The sequence below is a fragment of the Symphalangus syndactylus genome, chromosome 6 (assembly GCF_028878055.3).
Source record: "Symphalangus syndactylus isolate Jambi chromosome 6, NHGRI_mSymSyn1-v2.1_pri, whole genome shotgun sequence".
NCBI lineage: Eukaryota > Metazoa > Chordata > Mammalia > Primates > Hylobatidae > Symphalangus > Symphalangus syndactylus.
Genome location: NC_072428.2, coordinates 142,176,418 through 142,193,371, shown reverse-complemented (window position 1 = coordinate 142,193,371; position 16,954 = coordinate 142,176,418). Strand labels below are relative to the sequence as shown.

At 44.4% G+C, this 16,954-nt stretch overlaps 1 protein-coding gene across 12 annotated transcripts in view; it reads right to left on the bottom strand.

Moving 5' to 3' along the window:
- ACTR3B (actin related protein 3B) overlaps positions 1–11,647 on the bottom strand; it is a 1,022,733-nt gene extending 1,011,086 nt beyond the window's left edge. For 6 of the 12 annotated variants that reach the window (XM_055269748.1, XM_055269750.1, XM_055269751.1 and 3 more), the window contains exon 1: positions 11,473–11,647. In XM_055269748.1, the coding sequence (XP_055125723.1) occupies positions 11,473–11,516 (44 nt within the window). In that variant the 5' untranslated portion in view covers positions 11,517–11,647. Of the gene's footprint in view, positions 1–11,346 lie in introns of all 12 variants that reach the window. The other 6 variants (XM_055269752.2, XM_063641752.1, XM_055269749.2 and 3 more) reach the window with 6 other exon arrangements.
- Positions 11,648–16,954: the final 5,307 nt, after the last annotated feature.

Below are 16,954 nucleotides of genomic sequence, written 5' to 3'. Positions count from 1 at the left end.
TAAGACTGAGTCGGTATTTATTCAATTTTTTTTTGCCTTCTGGCTTATTTCTCCAAGAAAGATTATTCAATTATTGAAGCTGGTATCTTTATACTTCAACCTCTCTATTTCTGGAGCCCTCACTGATTCATCTTTCAGTTGGCTGGGTTATATCTGCAAGTAGATTTTTCAGTGAGGTTTATGAATGCCATTAATTCCTGAGCTTTTGCCCATTTGCAAATGTCTTATTATGCTGCATTTTTTTTTTCTTTTTTTTGAGACGGAGTCTCGCTCTGTCACCCAGGCTGGAGTGCAGTAGCGCAATCTCGGCTCACTGCAAGCTCCGCCTCCCGGGTTCCCGCCATTCTCCTGCCTCAGCCTCTCCGAGCAGCTGGGACTACAGGCGCCCGCCACCACGCCCGGCTAATTTTTTTGTATTTTTAGTAGAGACGGGGTTTCACCGTGGTCTCGATCTGCTGACCTCGTGATCTGCCTGCCTCAGCCTCCCAAAGTGCTGGGATTACAAGCGTGAGCCACCGCGCCCGGCCATTATGCTGCATTTTAATGACATTTCAATCCAATCACATTGTCTTCCTTCTTATCCTAACTCCCCTACTCTTGTTTTTTCCTTTTGAGCCAGAGTCTCGCTTTGTCACCCAGGCTGGAGTGCAGTCGCACAATCACAACTCACTGTAACCTCAAACTCTTAGATTCACACCATCCTCCCGCCTCTGCCTCCCAGGTTACTGACACTAAAGGCACGCATCACCACACCTGGCTTTTTCTTTTAGGGGACAGGGGGATAGAGACAGGGTCTTGCTACGTTCCCCAGGCTGGTCTCCAACTCCTGGGCTCAAGCAATCCTCCTGCCTTGGCTTCCCAAAGTGCTGGGATTACAGGCATGAGCCACTGTGCCCAACCCCCTATATTCTTAAGCATTGCTTCATCACCTTTTGGCACATTACACTGTTGAAAACCCCAAGACTAAGGTGATTTTATTTTTCCCATTATAGGTGGCCTGTCTGCTTTTTTCCTGCTTAAATATGTGTAGTATTCTTTTATCTTTCAGGGGTTTGTTTTGTTTTGTTTCTGAGATGGAGTTTCACTCTCGTTGCCCAGGCTGGAGTGCAATGGCGCGATCTTGGCTCACCTCAACCTCTGCCTCCCGGGTTCAGGCAATTCTCCTGCCTCAGCTTCCCGAGTAGCTGGATTTACAGGCACGCACCACCACACCTGGCTAATTTTGTTATTTTTAGTAGAGATGGGGTTTCTCCATGTTGGTCAGGCTGGTCTGACCTCAGGTGATCTGCCCACCTCGGCTTCCCAAAGTGCTGGGATTATAGGCGCAAGCCACCGTGCCCAGCCTATCTTTCAGGTTTTATAAATTAACCAGGATACACTTCCATTTTAATGACTCAGTGAATTTTTTCCAGTTCACAGTGAGTCCTTACATTAATATTATATGATCTTTCATTATATTCCAGGAAAACTTTGTCTTTTATTTATTAATGTTACATCTGTTCTCTTCATCAGGAACACCAGCTCTGACTACAGAAGATCCCTTCTGGACTCTTCTCCCACAGTTTCCATCTTCTCTCTAATCACCATGACCTCTTTGTTCTTTCCTACCGTGGTCTACATAATTTCAGGAAGTTGATCCTCCCATCAGCGATTTCAGAACCACTGGTACTGCCTCATGCAACCTCCGACATGCTTTTCATTCCTGAAATGATTTTAGTTTTCTATTTCTTTCCTTATGGATGTCAACTGACCTCCATGTCCTCCTTTTAGCTTTCTTTAACCTTTTAAAATTACTTCTTTGTTCTTTTGTTTTACTGAGCTCATGTTGTCTAAATTTAAGAGCAAAGTGTCTTTATCTAAAATTCCATTCTAGCCAGGCACAGTGGCTCACACCAGTAATCCCAGCACTTTGGGAGGCTGAGGCAGGCAGATCACCTGAAGTCAGGAGTTCAAGACCAGCCCGGCCAACATGGTGAAACCCCGTTTCTACTAAAAATACAAAAATTAGCCAGGCATGGTAGCAGGCACCTGTAATCCTAGCTACTCGGGAGGCTGAGGCAGGAGAATGGTTTGAACACAGGAGGCAGAGGTTGCAGTAAGCCGACATTAAGCCACTGCACTCCAGCCTGGGGGACAGAGCGAGACTCTGTCTCAAAAAATGAAAAAGAAAAAAATAAAATTCCATTCTAATTACTGAAGTACTCTTTCCAAAGTATACTTTTTCATCTGTTTTTGCTTGTTATGTTTCCTTATTTTCTGTGCACAGCCCCATGATGGGTCCTTTCTGCTTCACACTCAGCTTTGAATGGGTGCAGGTCTCCCTGGACCTGCTTGCTCAACAACAACTCTTCACCCTGCTTACAATGACACTAAATACAATGTCTTGAAATCTCTGCGTAGTCCTCTGGTTGTTTAGAAGAAGAACTGGCTGAGCAGTGAGCAATCAGAGCCTGAACTTGGGTATACTTTCCCACTAATTCTACTAAATCCTTTGTTCTGGGCATATATATAATTCCAAAGTTCATTGTGGAGGACAGGCGGGTTTAAGGGGAAATGCCTTATCTTAGATATTAGCAATTCCTGATCAGATATAAGCTGGGCATCCTCACAGATTTTCTCCTTTAATGAAACAAAGTCAAAGAACATAATGACACCATTACTACATGATCCCTCTTTCAGCCCAGCATGCCCTGCTATATTTTAGGATGGAAAGGAGCTGCTGCCAGAATATGCTTCTTTGGCAATGGTCTATTCATCCATCAGCTCCTAGCTCTGCTGTAAGGACTGTGAGTAGTACCTTCAGAAACGTATGCTTAAGACACCTGCAACCAGCCAGAGATGGGCGGGGATGCCACATCTCAGTATTCTCCTGCAAATGGATCCACACTTCAGTGGAAATTTCATAAAATGTGATAGGAATTTTAGCTGTTTTCTTCTCTATTTTTAGTTAGTTTTGTTCATTTTTAGGAGATTCCAGGAAGTAGTGTTACATGAATGTATATTTATAGCACCATATGCCCAATAAACTATTAAAGAATCTTTTAGTACGAAAAGGATATAAGACATATGGTAAAATCAATGCTACAGAGAACTTTTCCTAAATGAAGCTTTTATGGCAGTTGTAAGGGAAAGAGTATAGTAATTTATGGCTCCGTCCTCTGTCAATACAGGTCCAATGCAACATGAAAAGAATGCACATAAAATATAATAAACTTGTTGACTACTAATAATTTTTATTAATTAGAAGTAAAAGGCTTTTTTTTTTTTTACAAATCAGATGCTGAAAGGGAGAAAGGGCGAGGCGAAGAAGAGATGCAAGCTAATTTTATAATTACTCATAGTTGGGAGCCAACAGAAAACAGCCACAAATAAAAGGACTATATACAATGATAACCATCAGACAAAAATACAGTGCTTGCAATTACAGGTGTGAGCCACTGCACCTGGCCCAATGACAAGTTTTTAATATCTGAAAATCCCTAGGGATCAAGGGAAAAATTTATACAAATAATGTGAGCATTCTGTAAAGCAGCAGGTTATAAAATAAGTAACTACCATGAAAAACCACCACGTAATCTAGGAATGAAAAAACTAACAATCTTCATATATTCAAGAAAAACAGGATAAAATGAAAGACAAGGCACCATTTATGATAGCAAAAAAAATCAAATACATAGATATAAATAAAGTTAACAAGAAATCTACCTGCAGAAACACCACAATATTCCTAAAAGACACAAAATAGACTTGAACTAATGGAGAGATAAACCATGTTCTTTGATGGGAAGACTCAGTATTATAAAGATGATGCTGCTCATTAAATTAATTTTTAAGTTTAATAAAATTCCAATAAAAATGCCATCAGGCTTTCTCTCCCGGAACAAGAGAAGCTGATTACAAAGATCACTTGGAGGAACAACAATCAAAAATATATGGGAAAGCCCTAAAAAAGAATTAGATGGGCAGGGGAAGCCGGCACCATTAGAAATGAAATCATTCTAAAGAGCCTAATTAAAACTGTGTGGTGCTGCTATTATGAACAGACAAATAGACTAACACAACACAATACAAAATCCAGAAAGAAACACAATTGCATAGACAAATGCAGCACATGATAAAGGCAGCATCTCCAGTCATTGGGTTTTTTCCATAAATTATGTTGAGATAAACAGGACAGCCATAGCCACACACACACAAAAATGGATCCGACTGGGTCCATTCTTCATACCTTATCTCAGGATAAATTCTAAATGAATTAGAGATTTAAATGAAAATAATGAATCCATTAAAACAAAAAAAAACCTACCAGCTGGGCACAGTGGTTCACATCTATAATCCCAGAACTTCGGAAGGCCAAGGCAGGTGGATCACCTGAGGTCAGCAGTTCGAGATCAGCCTGACCAATATGGTGAAACCCCCTTCTCTACTAAAAATACAAAAATTAGCCCGATGTGGTGGCATGCACCTGTAGTCCCAGCTATCAGGAGGCTGCAGCGGGAGAATCGCTTGAACCCGGGACGCGGAGGTTGCAGTGAGTGGAGACTGTGCCACTGCACTCTAGCGTGGGCAACAGAGTGAGACTCTGTCTCAAAAAAACAGAAAAGAAAAAGAAGAAAAGAAACCACCATGTAATCTGGGAACGAAAAAAACCTTTCTTAACTATGACTCAAAATCTAGAAACAATAAAGAAAAGATGAATAAATCCGATTGCCTAAAGAAAACAAACTTTGCATGGTAAAAGAAAAATGATAAATAGGGGAAATATATTTGCAACATATATCATTAAGGGTTAATATTCCCTATGTGCAGAAGAAAGTTAATGGGCCTGAGACTGCTGTCTCTTAGAAAGTCCTGCTTGGAGGAATGGCCTTTAATTGGTATCTAGGATCTTGGAGTTTGGGCGTTCCCACAATTCCCTAAATGCTAAAAGTAGTTCACTGCTCCTAGGGTGGCAAACAATGTGGTTTATGCCAATGCCTTGCTTTCTTTCTGGGACTCTGGAATTTTGGCATGTGCTATGCACAGGGTGCCTGCATGACAAGTCCCCAATGAAAACCTTGGGCCCTGAGTCTCTGAGGAGCTTCCCTGGTACGGAGCATTGCACACGTGTTGTCACAGCCTGATGCTGGAGGAATTAACTGCATCCTGCATGGCTGCACTGGGTGAAGACTCGGGAAGCTTGCCCCGGTTTCCTGTAGGCTCCACCCCATGTCTTTTCCCTTGGCTGTTTTTGCTTTGTACATTTTCACTGTAGTCCTGATTCCTCCTAGCAAATCACTGGAACTGGAAGTTGGTCTGCGGAACCCCAACAGACTCTAATACATGAAGAGCTTCTAAAATTAAAGAAGCAAAAGACCAAAACCCCAGAGAAAAGTTAGAGAAATGAAGAGACAGAAAAAAATAAATGCAAAGATTATCATAATCATGAAAGTGGGTTGTTAAAATAAGAAGTTCAGCCTTCTCTCGTGCTCACAATCTCACCCACTCTTGCCCTTCCTTCTTCCGCCATGGGATGACACAGCACACAGGGCCTCATTAGATGCTGGCACCATGCTCTAAGACTCTGCAGCCTCCAGAACTGTGAGCCAAATAAACTTTTTTTTTTTTCTTTTTTTAAGGTGTGCACTTTTACTGAACTGGTCTCAAGTCAGTGTACAGGTATGCCCTGGCTGCCTCCACACTTCCACCCACTCCCAGGGAGACCAAAAGCCTTCATACATCTCAAGGTAGGGACAAAAATGGGGACCATGATGGCTGATTATTCAAAATAAAACAAAAAGTATTAAGGTGAAGATTTTTTTAAATGTTGCATTATATAATTTACATGAAAGCAATCCTGTAACCTCCCCTTTGTGGACTCAGGAGAGAACTGGGCCATTCTCCTGAGAGAGAAGTGGGGTGGCTTTTGGGAGGGCAACGGACTTCCTGTAACAATGCATCTCACAATATGTGGAATGACTACTTAAAAAAAAAAAAAAAAGCCAGGCGCGGAGGCTCACGCCTGTAATCCCAGCACTTTCGGAGGCTGAGGCAGACAGATCACCTGAGGTCAGGAGTTCGAGACCAGCCTGACCAACATGGAGAAACACCGTCTCTATTAAAAATACAAAATTAGCTGGGCCTAGTGGCGCATGCCTGTAATCCCAGCTACTCGGGAGGCTGAGGCAGGAGAATCACTTGAACCTGGGAGGCGGAGGTTGTGGTGAGCCAAGATCGCGCCATTATACTCCAGCCTGAACAACAAAAGCAAAACTCCTGTCTCCAAAAAAAAAAAAAAAAAAAAAAAAAAAAAAAAAAAAGGGCCAGGGTAAGACCCAGTCTCAAAACAAAAATAAAAATAAGTAAGTAAAATAAAGAACAAGGTACAATCAAGGTCCTCGGCCACACTGTACAACTTGAGGGGATACTCACTCCAACTAACCACTGTCACCTTCACCATTCTATTCTTTTCTTTATAAATTACCCGGCATGTGGTATTCTGTTACAGCAACACAAAACAAAGACATTAAGATATCATTTATTCTAGGTTGGTAATTTTACAAATTGGCAATAGGCTCTATTGGTGAGTCTGTAAGACACAGGCATCCTCACACATTACTGGTGAGAATGCACACTAATGAGTGGAATTTGACACTGCCTAGCAAAATTACATATGCATTTGCCCTTTGACCCAGAAATCCCATTTCTAAAAATCTAAGCCACAGATACTCAGGCAAAAAATACAAAAAGATATCCTTGCTTTATTTCTTTTTCTTTTTTTTTTTTTTTTTTTTGAGATGGAGTCTCGCTCTGTTGCCAGGCTGGAGTGCAGTGGCGAGATCTCGGCTCACTGCAACCTCTGCCTCCTGGTTCAAGCGATCCTCCTGCCTCAGCCTCCTGAGTAGCTGGGACTACTAAAATTAGCCTGCCACCATGCCCAGCTAATTTTTTTTGTATTTCTTTTTTTTCAGTAGAGATGGGGGTTTCACCGTGTTAGCCAGGATGGTCTCGATCTCCTGACCTCGTGATCTGCCTCCTCGGCCTCCCAAAGTGCTGGGACTACAGGTGTGAGCCACCGCGCCTGGCCAGAATGCTCAAAAAATGAAGACATGTCTAAAGAACACGGAAGGCCAGGTGCAGTGCCTCACGCCTGTAATCCCAACACCTTGGGAGGCAGAGGTGGGCAGATCACCTGAGGTCCGGAGTTCAAGACCAGCCTGGACAACATGGCAAAACCCCATCTCTATTAAAAATACAAAAAAACAGCCATGAGTGGTGGTGTACACCTATAATCCCAGCTACTCAGGAGGCTGGGGCAGGAGAATCGCTTGAACCCGGGAGGCAGAGGTTGTAGTGAGCTGAAATCACACCACTGCACTCCAGCCTGGGGCGACACAAGACGACTCCGTCTCAAAAAATAAATAAATAAAAAAAAAGGACATGGGAGCCAGCCTGAATGAGCTTCACTTGGCAAAATCTGGGACAATTTAAGCAACAGATAATAACCCACTGACAACAAGGACGGCATAATGGATTATCATTCTTTGAACAGAACGACAACTCATACAGACAATAAACAAATGAGGCCTATGGATAAGTTCTCCCTTAAAATAAAATGTTAAGTAATAAATGGAGACAGAATAATAGAGTTCAAAAATCACCATTTTGCAACCATCACCATAATAAGTAATTCAGGCAAGAATCACCAATGGGCCAGGCACAGTGGCTCACGCCTGTAATCACAGCACTTTGGGAGGCCAAGGCGGGTGGATCACTTGAGGTCAGGAGTTCAAGACCAGCCTGGGCAACATGATGAAATCCCGTCTCTACTAAAAATACAAAAAGTTAGCCAGGCATGGTGGCTCATGCCTGTAATCCCAGCTACCCATGAGGCTGAAGCAGAAGAATCCCTTGAACCTGGGAGACAGAGGTTGCAGTGAGCAGAGATTGTGCCACTGCACTCCAGCCTAGGCAACAGAACAAGATTCTGTCGAAAAAAAAAAAAAAAAACAAGAGTCACCAATGGATACTTAAACTAATGGGTGAAAGTTTAAGAATAGAGCCCTTACATAAAATATTTCCCCACAAATGACATTTTTTTTTTTTTTTTTTTGAGACAGAGTCTCGCTCTGTCACCAGGCTGGAGTGCAGTGGCCCGATCTCGGCTCACTGCAACCTCCGCCTCTTGAGTTCAAGCGATTCTCCTGCCTCAGCCTCCAAAGTAGCTGGGACTACAGGCACACACCACCACACCCAGCTAATTTTTGTATTTTTAGTAGAGACAGGGTTTCACCATGTTGGCCAGGCTGATCTCGAACTCCTGACCTCAGGTGATCTGCCCGCCTCGGCCTCCCAAAGTGCTGGGATTACAGGCATGAGCCACCGCGCCCAGCCAAATGACTTATTAATTACAAAGAAAAATAGTAACTGAACAGTGAAGAAACCTCGTGGACATCACCCTCTCCAAATGATCCAAGTGAACTTCATCAAGAGTGAGGCGAGTCCCTATCTTATTAAGCCTTTTGATGGCATGCTCTAAGAAGGATCAACAGGACCTCTGTGGTAGTCCTGACAAATATGCATATCCTGTATCTATCATAGAGAAACACTGGGTAACAACTGGCTGTCAAAAATGCCAACATCTTGAAAGACAAAAAAAGGTTAAGAAATTATTCCAGATTAAATTAGACTTAAAAGACATGAAACCCACCAGATGCAATGTATGATGCTGGATGGGGAGGTCTTTTATGGGTGACATTCCATAAAAGACATGAATCCGTACTGTATATAGGATACTACTGTATGTATGTTAAATTTTCTGATTTTGATGATTGGTATGTGATTCTAGAAGGGAAAATGTGTCCTCAGAAAGCACGCATTGAAGTATTTTGGTATAAAAGGATATGATGTCTGCAACTTACTGTCAAACAGTGCAAGAAAGTAATAATAATACGTATGGACATACAGAGAGTGACAAAGCAAATATTAACAGTTGGTAAAACTGGAAGAAGAGTATACAGTAGTTTTTTGTTCTCTTCCAGCTTTCAGTAGATTTGAAATTATTTCACAATAAGTTGAAAAATGCAAAAGACTTCATTTAAAAAGTTTGGCTCAGAGAAGTGAGACTGGAGTTGTGAAATATTCTCTGAAAACTATGCAGCCTAGTCATCCCTTTAAATAGATGAAGCTTTATTTTTGGACTCAGCAGATCCCTTTGTCCGTATTATCCTGGCCTCCAGCACACCACTGCTTACTCAGTTAGTCTCGGGGTTTACCTGAGGAGGATTCAAGGATACTGGGATGAAATTTATTTGTAAAAAATACTGTTTATCACACTGTCCAATAAATCATTAGTGCCCACTATGTATAGCTCAATGTTTTTACAATTTAGCACTACAAAAAGGCTTTTTTCACCCAAGAAACAGGTATTTCTCTTGATTTCTGATGACAGGAATTACATAACTATGACTCTTACGATGTCAGACAGGAAGGCTAGGGTCGAATGTGGGGACCAACTTCAGCAGCCACTGGGCTAAAGCTCAGGGTGACTTCCTAGGTCCGTTCTTTTCCTTTGGCTTGGTTATTTTTATCTGAATTTTACCACTTTTTGTCCTATTTTGAGGCAAAACTAAATCCAAAAACCATTTTAGCTGTCTGGGAAATGTAAGAACTACTGATGTGCTCAAGTTGGTAAATTCGGGCTCTTTCAGGCTCCTTCTGGCCATACACTGGATATGGGGAATTCATATGGAGATTCCCTGCCACCGTTTCTAAGTCTTGACACCAACTTCTGAAGCATGACTTTGGGCCACAAAACAATGATCTATAGAAGTTGAATCTCCAAGTTAGCCAAGTTACATTAATCACTTACCTCAAAAGGTCAAAACTGAGCACAACATTTTAGGTATTTATAGCAAGAAAGATGAGTAAGGTCCACGACTTACTAATCTTAAAGGTAGGACAACTCTGTGAGCATTATTTTATTGCTACTACCAAGAATTCCTTTATATTTTAATAGTTCTGCAAGACTAAAACTACAAAGCAAAAATCTCACACGCAAATGTAGAAATGAAAAATACTTTCACCCACTGTGTCACTCTTGACACAACCAGACCTGAGGGGACATGAGGTGAACCCACTGGGAGAGGGCATGAGTTAAGGGTGTCAATAATTGAGGGAGGGGAGTTGTAGTATCAACAACGCTGATTTTGGCTTGTGTTTTAGGTAGAAAAGCAAGTTCTAAAATAAAGAGCTACAAAGCTTGGTATGATGTGTATTTCAAAAAGAATTCACACAGGCAAAGAGGAGGATTTTTCCAGTCCACAACCACTTCTGGTCGCTTCAGCAGCAAAAGGAAGGAACTATCAGTAGGAGATGGACTGTAGCAAACTAAAGAAGGCACCCCCACAAGGTTGTCAAGGAAACCAAACCAAGCGCATTTTTCTATAGAAGAGAATCAAGGGTAAGGTGAACATGCCATGTTACATTTTGTGGCAAAAATGATTAAAATCCCTTCTTGAAAAAAATCGGTAAGAGACCAAATTTACTTCCAGGCTATTTTACTAAGCACTACATCCATAACGCAGGCAGGCAAGCTTGTATTCCCAAACTACCAGCTAAATGGATTCAGCAATCACCTTACTACAACCAGCTAACTTGGGCCACCGATATTTCAGGGCATTTCCTAAGATCTCTAATAGCTTAACGGCGTCGAAAGAAGTGGTCACACTCAAAAAGTTAAAAACAAAACCTCTACCACAATTCCACAAACATGCTTTCCCAAATTTAGGGTGTTTTTCAAAATGGAGTCTTTTTAAACACATCATTTTTCAGCGAAAAGGCAAGTCTACGCAACCAAAGCGAGAGCTTGGCCTGAGTGTGCCATTTCATACTGGAAAAGCGCAGGGAGGGCAGTAAAAAGGGTGTCAAGTTGGGAGATCGATGCAATTCTCTCCACAAGTAGGTGGTAAAGAATCCTCAGCCAGGAGGAATGACACGCACACGCGGGGACAGAACGAGGGCCAGTGCTGAGAACGCTGGAAGGCAGGGACACCGTTCGCTAGGAGGTGAGTGACGTTAAAGGATCTGCAGTGATCTGTGCCTCACGCTGGCGAACATTCCTAGGAAGGGAGATCCCGCGCTCCCGGTGCCCCTCAGGGTGTCCACCCCGGCGGCGGCCGGGGCCGGGCTGCGGGTCCAGGGGCCCGGCCACGTGGGCGGGGGAGGCGAGGAGCGCTGGGCTCGCTCAAAGTGGGCACCGCGTCCCTCCCCTCCGTGCTTTTCCTCTTGTGGCCCTTCCCGGCGGGGAAGAGGGGGTTTTACGACGTCAAGGCAAGGTTTGGAGGAAAGCGGCGGCCGGCGCCCCACCTGCCCAGGTGATCGCGGGGCTCAAGCCCGGGGCGACGGACGCAGCTCGACCTCCAGGTGAGGTGGACGCCAGGGGTCGGGAGCGGGGCCGCGGAGAAGCGGGGGTGGGCGCCGAGCGGCTCTTACCCGGTGCCACAGTCCACCACGCAGGGAGGCAGGGAGCCTGCCATGCTCGGGACGCGCGGCCCTCGGCCCCGCCGGCCGCCCGGGAGCGCCCCGCCGCTGTCCGCTCGGCCGCCCGCTCGCCCCGCGCGCCGCGTCTCCCGCCAGCCTCCGCAGCGCAGCTGCCGGGAGCCCGGATGCTCGGCGGCCGACACGTGACGTCACTCCCCGGTCGGCCAATCAGAACGCGCGCATGCCCCGCCTCCCCCCCACCACCCCTCCCCAACCCCCGGTGCGCCATCTTTAGTGCTGGCAGCGAGGCTTCTTGGCCCCACACGTCCAACCTTGCTGCTGGAGAGATTGGGGTTTATTTTTAACTGACTTACATGAACGTGACCCCATTTCCGAGGCCTGGCGCCTTTCTCATCCTGTAAGTCTTCGCTCGAATGTCACCTTGCGAGGGAAGTTGTTCCTGATCACCCTGACTAGGTCCCCTACCGGCACTGTATCCTCTGTCTCAACAATCTGTTGGTTTCATTCCTAACCCTTAAAGAAAAGTGTTTATATTTTTATATTTATGTATTTGTTGTCTGCCTCCCCTACTGGACTATCAAATCTTCTAGGATAGGGCTTGAGTCTGTCTTAATCACTATTGATCAGCAGCAGGTGCTTAGCACAGTATTTGGTGTGTATGTGGAAGTGCCCAAATGTTTGTTGAATGACTGAGTAACCTTCCCCATATAGCAAAAAAAAAAAAAAAATTAGTTGGAATTGGCCGGGCGTGGTGGCTCACGCCTGTAATCCCAGCACTTTGGGAGGCTGAGGAGGGTGGATCACAAGGTCAGGAGTTCCAGACCAGCCTGGCCAACATGGTGAAACCCCTTCTCTACTAAAAATACAAAAATTAGCCAGGCGTGGTGGCGGGCGCCTGTAATCCCAGCTGCTCGGGAGGCTGAGGCAGGAGAATCGCTTGAACCTGGGAGGCGGAGGTTGCAGTGAGCCCAGATGGCGCCATTGCACTCCAGCCTGGGCAACAGGGCGAGAGTCTGTCTCAAAAAAACAACAAAAAAAATTAGTTGGAATTATTATACTTAACACTGCCTAAATTTTTCTAAGAAGAAAAATCTGCAAAACAAATGCTTGGCCAGCCTTAAGGAATGAATGACCTTAGACTGAGTAAACTACACCAAGATCACTCCTGGAAAATGTTTTCAGGTGTCAAAGATGGGATGATCGCCCAAAAGTTCTTACTGAAATCAAAGAAGGCAAACACCACCTACTATATTATAAAGGTACTGAGAGTCCCACTTGCCACTTGCTTCCTGCTTCTTGCCCAATCGTAAATTCTTGATACTAATTTTTTAGGAGCTTTCTGGAAACGTATTTTTTTGTTTTGTTTTGTTTTGTTTTTTGGGACGAGTCTCACTCTGTCGCCCAGGCTGGAGTGCAGTGGCCCAATCTCGGCTCACTGCAACCTCCGCCTCCCAGGTTCAAGCAGTTCTCCTGCCTCAGCCTCCCAAGTAGCTGGGATTACAGGCACCCACTACCATGCCCGGTTAATTTTTTGTATTTTTAGTAGAGACAGGGTTTCATCATGCTGGCCAGACTAGTCTTGAACTCCTGACCTCGTGATCTGCCTGCCTCGGCCTCCCAAAGTACTGGGATTACAGGCATGAGCCACCATGCCCAGCCAAGACATGTTGTTTTTACAGGTACTTAAAACATTGTGTTTTTTACCTAGAAGTAATAGATACATTGACCACTCCTAGGTAACCCATCATCATTTCTTTTTTTTAACTCATAAGTACCCATTAAGGCCCAGACCTAGAGAATGTTCAGGAGAACTGAAGAGAGAAGCAAATGGGAGGAAAATAAAAGGGAGTAAGTGTGGAGGAATCCCAGTTCAGAAGCTCAAGGCTGGGGTTAAAGATTGACTGGCTTGCTTTGTGTTTTGCCAAAGCCCTGCCTTGCTCCCTTTTCTTTTCCTTTTCTTTTTGCTTGTTTCTTAGAGACAGGGTCTCCCTATGTTCCCCAGGCTGGAGGGCAGCGACTATTCACAGACACAATCCCACTACTGATCTGCATGAGAGTTCTGATCTGCTCCATCTCTGACCTGGGCCAGTTCACCCTTCCTTAGGCAACCTGGTGGTTCCCCACTCCTGGGAGGGCACCATATTGATGCCAAACTTAGTGCAGATCCGTCATTCTGGGTGGCACAGAACTCCTGGGCTCAAGGGACCCTTCCACCTCAGCTTCCTGAGTATCTGGGACTACAGGCAAGTGCCACTGCTCCCAGCCCAGCTCCCATTTTTTCATGGCCCTAGCCTAAACATAGATTAATTCTAAATTACAAACTATTGACACTGCCATGTCTTTTATTTTATTCACTTAACAGGTATATATCAAGCGCCTACTGTGAGTCAGGCTTTGTGTTAGACTGAGCATGCAACAGTAAACAGGATGTTCAGAGTATCTGCCCACGAGAGTTCAGTGGGAGATAGCAACAGTAAACGGGCAATTACAATACAGTGTAGTCAATGCTAAAACAGGGCAAGTCCAGGGTGCCCAGAAAGCCATAGAGGGGCTGACTTGGGAATCAGTAGAGACTTCTCAAAGCAATGGTATTGAAGCTGAAACCCAGAAGGTGGGCAGAGTAGCTAGGTGGAGGAGACTGTAGCGTGGAAGAGTGTTTCTGGGATGGAAAACATGTACAAAGCCCAGGAAGAAAGACCTCAAGGCTTGTATAGGACCCAGCTACTACACCAGGGAAGAAGCCTTTACAGGAATTTGGGACTGACTAGTAATTAAGAGTGTGCGTTTTCAGGGAGCATCTTCTGTGCATAGGACTTATTGGGATTGATGGCCATGGTCAGCAGCTGGTAGAAAACAAAAGATTTCCTGACCTCAGTGATTTCCTCTAGATACCACTAACCCTTGATATATCAAAGATGTTTTGTAGGCAGATAACAGAAAACCTAACTAAAAGTGGCACAAGGAAAGAGCAAATTTGTTGTCTCACACAATAGGAAATCCAGTGACTCCAGGATAATTTGACCACTCGATGGCATCATCATGGGCCTGTATGTTCAGCTCTGCCAGGGCCCTGCGTGTTGTCATTTGTCCTCAGCTTATCCCATGCAGTGTTGAGATGGCTGCAGCCACTCCATGCACCAAAATCATGATGGACAAAAACAGTGGAAGAAATGCCCCATCCTGATGCCCTTTCTCAAAGGGAGTGGGAGGAAATGTTTCCAGAAGTTCCCAGCTGCTTCTCTTCTTGTGTCATTAATCATCTCTTTTTCTATTCTTTTTCTGGGGTGGCCATGACAAAGTAGAACAAACTGGGTGGCTTCAACAAGAGAGATTTATGCTCTCACAGTTCTGGAGACCAGAAGGCCAAATGCAGGTGTCAGCAAAGCCATGTTCTCTTGAAGACTCTAGGGGAGGATCTGTTCCATATCTTTCTCCCAGCTTCTGATGGCTGCTGGCAACCCCTTGGCATTCCTTGGCTTGTAGGTGCATCACTCCAATCTCTGCCTCCATCATCACGTAGCATTCTCCCTGTGTCTGCATCTTCACATGGCATTCTCCTTATAAGGACACCAGTTATATTGGATTAGTGCCCACCCTAATGACCTCATCTCAACTTCATTACATTTGCAAATATCCCCTTTCCAAATATCACATTCACCAGTGCCAAAGGTTAGAATTTCAGCATGTTTCTGTAGGAGACACAATTCAACCCATAATTCCAACCTATGCCAAAAGCAATCACTGGATGATTTATTCATATTCATAAATATACAGCATTGCCAGCATCGAATGGTGTTTATTACAAGTTCATTTGAGAGTGGTGCTGGGATGAGGCAAGACTCAGAATAGTAGTTATGCATTCTTATTCTTGTAGTTGCGCATTCAATTCTCCTTATTGAAGAAGACCCCCTTGGGCTGGAGAGGGGCCTCATCTCCTCTGAAATATATGGCTGCTAATACCTGACTGAAATTGGGTTTGATCAACAAGAAGAGGAATGGCCATTATGTGAAGACACAGCACTGTCTTGTGAGAACACAAGAAGGTGGCTGTCTGCGAGCCAAGAGGAGAGGCCTCACCAGAACCCAACTCTGCTGGCACCCTGATCTCAAACTTCTAGCCTCCAGAACTGTGAAAAAATAAGTTTCTGTTGTTTAAGCCACCCCGTCAATGGTATTTTGTCATGTCAGCCTGAACAGTCTAAGACAATTCTCTGTATATTCTTCTGTGTTATGCTTCTTAGATTGTTAACTCCTATACATCAAAACTGATTGCATCCATTTTGACAGTGCCTAGGGCAAAATACCACAGAGGTATAAACCTCATATTCTATAAGAAGCACTTCGTGGGGCATGGTGGCTCACACCTGTAATCTCAGCACTTTGGGAGGCCAAGGAGGGTTGATCACCTGAGGTCGGGAGATCAAGACCATCCTGGCTAACACGGTGAAACCCCATGTCTACTAAAACTACAAAATTAGCCGAGCGTGGTGGCACATGCCACCAGCTACTTAAGAGGCCAAGGCAGGAGAATCACTTGAACCTGGCAGGCAGATGTTGCAGTGAGCTGAGATCGCGCCATTGCACTCCAGCCTGGGCAACAAGAGCGAAACTCCACCTCAAAAAAATAAAGCACTTCAAGTACTGTCTTTATTAATTATATTGCTAAGGAGGTTTGCCCTCTTCAATATACTTTACAAAATTCCTGCTACTAAATGCATGTTAACCTAGGAATCTTTTCTCTGAGTAGCTCAGCCTGCTTTCTGATTTGTGCCTTAAATTCAACTTGTCATGAGAGAAGTGTTTTAGTTGGCTTTTGTCAGCAGGAAGAAGCATCTCTTTATTGTGCTTCTACCCAACAATGGCCTCCTACTCCACCTGCTGCCAACAGTCAGAAACATGGAAACCAGAACACCTCCCATATACAATTCCGCATCTCCTCTAGCAGACGATGTGACCGTTTCATAACTACTATCCCAAGTACTGCCTCATATCAGCACCACTCTCAAATGAACTTGTAATAAACACCATTCGATTCTGGCAATGCTGTATATTTATGCATATGAAGACAGCTTAAGAAGAAAATAATCAGTGCTTAGAGATTATCTATCTAATGGGATTTAGTGCATGAGTCCCCAGACAATGTGATCTTAATGTCTTGCATTTAACTAGTTGTGCTGGGCCAAGAAGGAAAAAGAACGCAAAAACTAACGGCTATCTTCAAAAACTGCCCACCCAGCAGCTCTGCGAATCTTAAATCTCAGAGCTGTAGGCAAGAGCAAGCTGTGTGTTCCCTGTTGCCATGAGGATGCAAACGAGAAAGGAGTACCAAAAAAATTAGAACCCCGTTCCTTTGAAAGTAGCTGGCATGCTCCTTTAAGAGGAAGGGTCTGTCACTGGACTCAGTGGGCCTGGCTGATGTCTTGGCAACTGCAGGAGAAAATGGTCCAAGCAAGAGTTGATTGGCCCGAGTGTG